This window comes from Etheostoma cragini, chromosome 11 (assembly GCF_013103735.1).
Source record: "Etheostoma cragini isolate CJK2018 chromosome 11, CSU_Ecrag_1.0, whole genome shotgun sequence".
In the NCBI taxonomy this organism is placed as follows: domain Eukaryota; kingdom Metazoa; phylum Chordata; class Actinopteri; order Perciformes; family Percidae; genus Etheostoma; species Etheostoma cragini.
In genome coordinates, this window is record NC_048417.1 from 1703594 (window position 1) to 1710204 (window position 6611).

The 6611-nt window shown below is 42.4% G+C and overlaps 1 protein-coding gene across 1 annotated transcript in view; it reads left to right on the forward strand.

The window, feature by feature from the left end:
• Positions 1-6611, forward strand: part of LOC117953173 (E3 ubiquitin-protein ligase HECW2-like) — a 29081-nt gene that overhangs the window by 15301 nt on the left and 7169 nt on the right. Inside the window, exons 17-22 of the mRNA XM_034885989.1 lie at positions 25-108; positions 637-719; positions 1982-2102; positions 3407-3520; positions 4421-4573; positions 5607-5705. Of these exons, the coding sequence (XP_034741880.1) occupies positions 25-108; positions 637-719; positions 1982-2102; positions 3407-3520; positions 4421-4573; positions 5607-5705 (654 nt within the window). The remainder of the gene's footprint in view (positions 1-24; positions 109-636; positions 720-1981; positions 2103-3406; positions 3521-4420; positions 4574-5606; positions 5706-6611) is intronic.

Below are 6611 nucleotides of genomic sequence, written 5' to 3' on the forward strand. Positions count from 1 at the left end.
GTGTGTGTGTGTGTGTGTGTGCAGGGAGAAGGTGCAGTTCATTCGCAGCGAGGGAGTCACTGGGCTGGCTCGCCTCTCCAGCGATGCTGACCTGGTCATGCTGCTGAGGTGAGGGCTGTACATGTGTGTGTGTGTGTGTGTGTGTTTGTGTGTTTGTGTGTTTGTGGGTCGGAGTGGGACACAGTTATAACCAGCTGGCTCCATCACTTCCAGGAATTCAAGTCTTCTGTAATTGCCACTTTATCCACCTACAGTATGCTAATGCAGTTGATCTTCTTCTTTCCTTGTAACATGAGCCATCACTTAACAATATTCTGCACCAGCTATTTATTTACTACTCTGTGTCACTGCCCACTGTGCAATGTGGCGGTGCCTATTCATCTGTGTGATATTCAGCTGTATATCTGTATTCGTCCCACCTGTGTATAAAAGAAGTGCTTATAGTGTACATATTTACCGTTAATACTCTATTCTTATTTTTTGTGTGTAATTTCCTGGTTGTGTTGCACTAAGCTGCTCTGATGAGTGAATTTCCCCATTGTGGGATCAATGACGTCTGTCTTGTCTTATCTTATGTCCTCGTGACTGTGTGTGTGTGTGTGTGTGTGTGTGTGCACGTCTCTCTCTCGTCTCCAGCTTGTTTGAGGAGGAGGTGATGTCCTACGTGCCGCCGTTACTCCACCCGAGCCACTGCCTCTCGTCTCCTCAGAGCTCCCCCGGTGAGTGTCCGAGCGTCTGCAGCCACTTCATCGGCACCACGCGCCTTTCCCTCTGTTGTTAAATTTCTGTCTTTTGATTAAATTTACACGGACACCGCCCTGTTTTACTCAATAAAAGGCTCACTTTCAAAGTGCTTTCATATATAACACCGACTCATGTCTCAGGAACTTTGCTAAGATCAGATCTGTGGTCTCTAAAGAAGTGATGGAGATGCGTGTTCATGCTTTTACTTCTTCACATTTGGATTATTGCAATGCACTGTACACTTGTTTAAACAAATCCTCCATGGACAAACTGCACGGTGTACAGAATGCAGGAGCAAGACCTTTAGTCCAAGACCAGCAGGAGATCCTCATCACTCCCGGGCTTAAGGCTCTTCATTGGCTTCCAGTAGGTTTCAGAGTGCATTTTAATATTTTAATCACTACTTATAGAGCCTTGCATGGTCAAGCTCCCGCCTACATCCAGGATCTATTGCCCCCCCACACTCCTGGCCTCTTTCTGAGGTCTTCAGACCGAGACCTGGTCCCAGAACACGTTTTTAAACCAGAGGTGATCGAGCTTTTCCTCTGGCTCTCTCTCCCGTTAGCTTTGAGAGCTTTGGATTCTGTGGAAACTTTTAAAAAACACCTCAAGCCTCGTCTCTTTAGACGAGCTTTTAACTATTAACATGGCTCAGTATTTTATCTGGTGCTGTTTTATCGGTTTTTACTGTAAAGCACTTTGTGACCCTTCTTGTCTGTGAAAGGTGCGTTATAAATAAAGTTTACTTACTTATTGATGTCAGGCTAATATAAAACCTACTTTACGGGCGCCTGGGTGGCTCACCTGTTAGAACATGCACCCATGCATTAGTTCCTCATGGACGCAGGGGCCGAGAGTTTGACTCTGACTCGTCTGTCCGTGTTCAGCTGCGACCGTCTGTTGTCTCTCTACACTCACCTGACCCGGAGTCTTGATCTGTTGAACCAGACCACAGACGGATGAAGCGATGTTTCCCTGTGCATTGGGTGTCGGATACGAACTCAAAATCCAGGAATGACCCGCATGGACTACTCTGATTCTCAGATTTCAGTTCTTTCTCATGTGTTCTCATGTTTCATTAAAATTTCATTTCATCCTAATCTTCCTGCATCTGTTCTCCCTCTTTTTTAAATCAATCTCTCTCCACCTTTTCTTTGTTGGTTTACCCACTTTGTAATTTTCCGTGCCTTCTTTCTCTGGGTCACCCCTCTGTCTCTCTCTCTCTCTTATGTCTCAGGCACCCAGCGAGCTAACGCCCGAGCTCCCGCTCCCTACAAGCGAGATTTTGAGGCTAAACTGAGAAACTTCTATCGGAAGCTGGAGACCAAAGGCTACGGACAGGGACCCGGGAAAGTCAAGTAGGTTTGAACCCAGCAGTTGAAAGAGATTTGTGTAAAGGATTGTCTAAATGTAGCCCTGATTTAAACAAACATCCAAAATAACTAGTCATTATGGCCGGTTCATGGAGGTTTCTGTGTTTACTGTTATAAACCTCAAACAGGAAGAGACGTATTTTCAGGAGGGGGTTGGAGAGCAGCAGTGCTAAATCCTTTGTCTATAGATCATCTTATACTGAGAACAAGTCATTATGTTGACATACTACGGGAGATTAGTTTCTCTGAAGGGTACAAAAATCTGTTTTACAGTACTGCAAAAAAAAATGGAGTTACTTGATGAATACAGCATGGGTATCTTATGAATATGTTGACGATGGATGACACTTAATTTGGGTTTTCCAGTGTTAAAGGATAAGTCTGGAACAATGTGTTATGTTCTTGCTGTTAACAAATGACAAAGACAAGACAAAAAGTATTATGTGTGTATCCAAAGCCTCATGTATCTTATTCCTTTGTGCCATAGAGCTCCGTTGATGTCCAAAAACTATTAAAATACACTGAATCTCACTGTAGTACTGGCTGACATGATCCTTCATCACTATGAACACACACACACACACGCACACACACACACACACACACACACACACACACACACACACACACACAGGGACACTAGTGTATTTAGACTTAATCCCACACACACACAGCGTCCTGCTGCTGCAGAATCAGATACTCACTAGAGCAGCAAATGTGTATTAATCCGCAGCTGAAAATAGTCCCCAACAAATGCCCTATTTATGTATTTATTCATGTTTGGTTGATGAAGTTGTGATTGTGTGAAGATGCATGTCGTCAGGAGGAACCAGCGATGGCCAAATGAAGCTTCATGAAGCTTTGGGATCCATTTTCTTTATTTTCTGAGCCCACTAGATGGCATTCTTGAGAAAATACTCATGGAGCAGCAACGGCGTGCTTTCAACCCTTCTTTTGAACAGAGAGTGGCATCTAGTGGGTTTAGTATATATATATATTTATATATAAATAAAGAAAATGATTCATGAAGCTTTGTTTGGCCGACACATTTTTGGGCAAAGTGTCACTGACAGAGTAGGGAACTGGGTAAGTACTGAAAGACGGACTAAGGGATTATTTGTTGGAAATCTCTAGAACAACCCTTCTTGCTTAAGTTTCAACTCTCAGCTGGGTTTTACAGTGTAGTCAGTTTCATTGGCCTTGTGTGTGTGTGTGTGTGTGTTTTGTGTGTGTGTGTGTGTGTGTGTGTGTGTGTGTGTGTGTGTGTGTGTGTGTGTGTGCGCTCCCAGGCTCATCATACGCAGGGACCACCTCCTGGAGGACGCCTTCAACCAGATCATGTGTTACTCCCGTAAAGACCTGCAGCGGAGTAAACTCTACGTCAGCTTCGTGGGCGAGGACGGGTGAGGTTTCCTCGTCATGAGCATTCATTTTATCTTTAGTTTCAACATGTAATATTACACACACACACACACACACACACACACACATCTGATAACATCCCAGCAAATCCCCAGTCTTCTGCTGAATGAGCAGCTGGAGAAAGTTAGTGGAACCAGAATTACATGGAATATTTTACCATCAAGAGGTTGTTTTTGCTCATTACACAGCTGATTGGCCGCGTCTACACTGTGTTTGACTGAATATTAAATGTTGGTCTCAGTTAATTGTATTATATTTTCCTTTTTGCCGATGTAAAAGGGCCGCTGACTGTAGAACCTTGTCTCTGTTTAGATTTTGCTTAGACTGTCCTCAACAGCAACTGGCGGACCCAAATGTAATCTGCAGTTTTCAGCCGTGATCCAGAATAAAAATCTACTGATTTTAGCATCATGTTTCTCCGCATGGCGTGGAGTTGTGTCAACATTATGAGGTTTCATTTAATTATTTAAATTTGTTTCGAATCTGCGGGGAAATTTGCAGAAATCTGTGGTAAATCAGCAGAATCCTGCGTTTTCAGGGGTCCATGTGGCCCCGGTAATTGCAGAAGACAACATTTACTAAATGACTAAGACTTGGAACGCCCCCCCTGACCATCTGAGGGCACCACAAACTATTAAGACCTTTAAAAAGGACTAAAAACATTTCTTTTTAGCAGAACTTATGAGTTTGAACCTATTTATATGTGTTTTACACTGTTGTTTTTATCTTGCTTTTATGATCTCACCTGTAGCACTTTGAGGTTTGTCTCAAATGTAAAGAGCATTACAAATAAAATGCATTATTATTATTATTATTATAATTATTACTATGACTCATCCCGACTGACGTGTATGTGTGTGTTCCCCATGTGATGACTGCAGGCTGGACTACAGCGGACCCTCCAGAGAGTTCTTCTTCCTGGTGTCCAGGGAACTGTTCAACCCGTACTACGGCCTGTTCGAGTACTCGGCCAACGACACGTACACGGTCCAGATCAGCCCCATGTCGGCCTTCGTAGACAACCACCATGAATGGTGAGGTTTCTCTCTATATATCTACGTATATATACTGTATCTATATCTATGTTTCTGTGTACTAGGCCTGCACGATTAATCGTAAAACAATCGCAATCTCAATTCAGCCTGTTCACGACTTCATCATTTAAATAACTTTGATTTGAAAAAAAAAGTGATGCATCTGCGTACTGAGAAAAACAATTAAAAAATAGGTTTTTATGACTTTGTTTCTCATTTAATTTTACGGGCTGACTGCATCACAAACGCTGCTGTTCTGTCTTCTGGGAGTTTTAAACATAGACTGTATAAAATAGGTTTTAAAGCGCTGCAATGCTCTCCCTTCTTAACTGAAGCCTCCATGTTTACCTTATGTTTACTATAGGTACCAAAAAAAAAATCTATGTTTGGTTCTGCCAATTGATTTGTTTTCGTCATGGTCAAAAAAATCGTGATTCCTATTTTTCGCCAAACTGTGCAGGCCTTCTGTGTACTAAGGCTGGGACGGTTACTGCATCACCGCAATACCGTCAGTAACTTTATAAAGAACATTTGGAACAAAATACACATTAAAAAAAAACATAATAAACAAAAGAAGACAGCTTCATTTCTCCGTACACTTCCTGTTCCTCAACTTACTTCTCTTACTCATTCAACTCACCAAAAACATACAAATCTATATAATCTTTATATTGATATAAAGGGCTGCTTACAGCATTGTGCTAGTTTGTCCTTTATTTCATATTCTATCTTTTCCAGATGGAACATTTTGGGTACTTTTGATGCGATGAGACCGTGAGAAAGAAATAGTTTTTGGGACTTTTCTCGGGAGATTTATTAATGTTTCAGAGGACAAATCAGTACATATTGTGGTTGTAATGGCGTGTTTATAATATGTGTGATGTTTTTAAAGATATGAGTCCAGAAAGGTGTAATGTTGGGACCTGATACAAAAATATGAAAACGGTTGCTTCTGAGGATCTAAAAAATAACTTCAAAGTCTTATTCAAGTCAATTGTGATGCCTGTATTCACCGGTATGTTCTCTGTTGTAGGTTTCGCTTCAGTGGGCGTATCCTGGGCCTGGCCCTGGTCCATCAGTACCTGCTGGATGCCTTCTTCACCCGACCTTTCTACAAGGGACTCCTTCGCATGTAAGACCCTCAGCCTACTTTCCTCTGACTTCCCATTGCATGCCAGCCTGCAGGGCTGCAGATCCCCCTCAACTAACTCTACGGGAGCGTGCTGGGAATCAAAGTGTTGGAGTCAGATCCTCTCAGCCGGCAGCTGGCACTAGGACCAGCATCCTTATTAATACCTCCAACCCTGCCAAATGTCTGCGCTAGAGACAGACGTTCACCTATGTCAATCAATTCAAATATTTAATCCTGATTAATCACATGGTTGTCCCTAGTTAACTGGCAATAATTTGCAAATGAGTCACACATTTTGATCTGCTCTAAATGTACTTTAAAAGCGATATTTTTCATGTTTTTAATGCTCAAGTTGTATTTGAGGCTGGACACACTCTGGTGGTGACTCAGTTCACTTTAGTCTTGTGGAGAGAACCAACTGGAAGGTCTTTGAAACTCACCTTGGGTCATTGATTTATACGAAAATGTAAGGAATCAAGCCAGCTACTGAGAACGGGAGGTCTCTCTTTAGGATGGGTGTGTGTGTGGTTTGACTCAGGATCAGGTGTAACCTCTGGAGTCTAAAAATCTCCTTTCTATTTTCTAATGACATCAGATATTTCACGCTCCTTGAATTTTCTATCTTTTGTAATGGTGAAGAAAAAGTATTTTGTTTTTGGTTGGAAAAAAATGATCCACATGACATGTTCCAATAAATATGAATGAGTATTATATTTAATTTGTCGCACCTTTGTGACGAAAAGAGAGCTGAGCCAGAAGGAAAAGCTCTTGATGTCCCGGTCAGGGTTCGTTCCTGCCCTCACCAATGGTCATGGAGGCTGGAACCATGACCCACAGAACGAGATCCAGGGTACAAGCGGCCAAAATGGGTTTCCTCAGGAGGGGGGCTGGCGTCTCCCTTAGAGA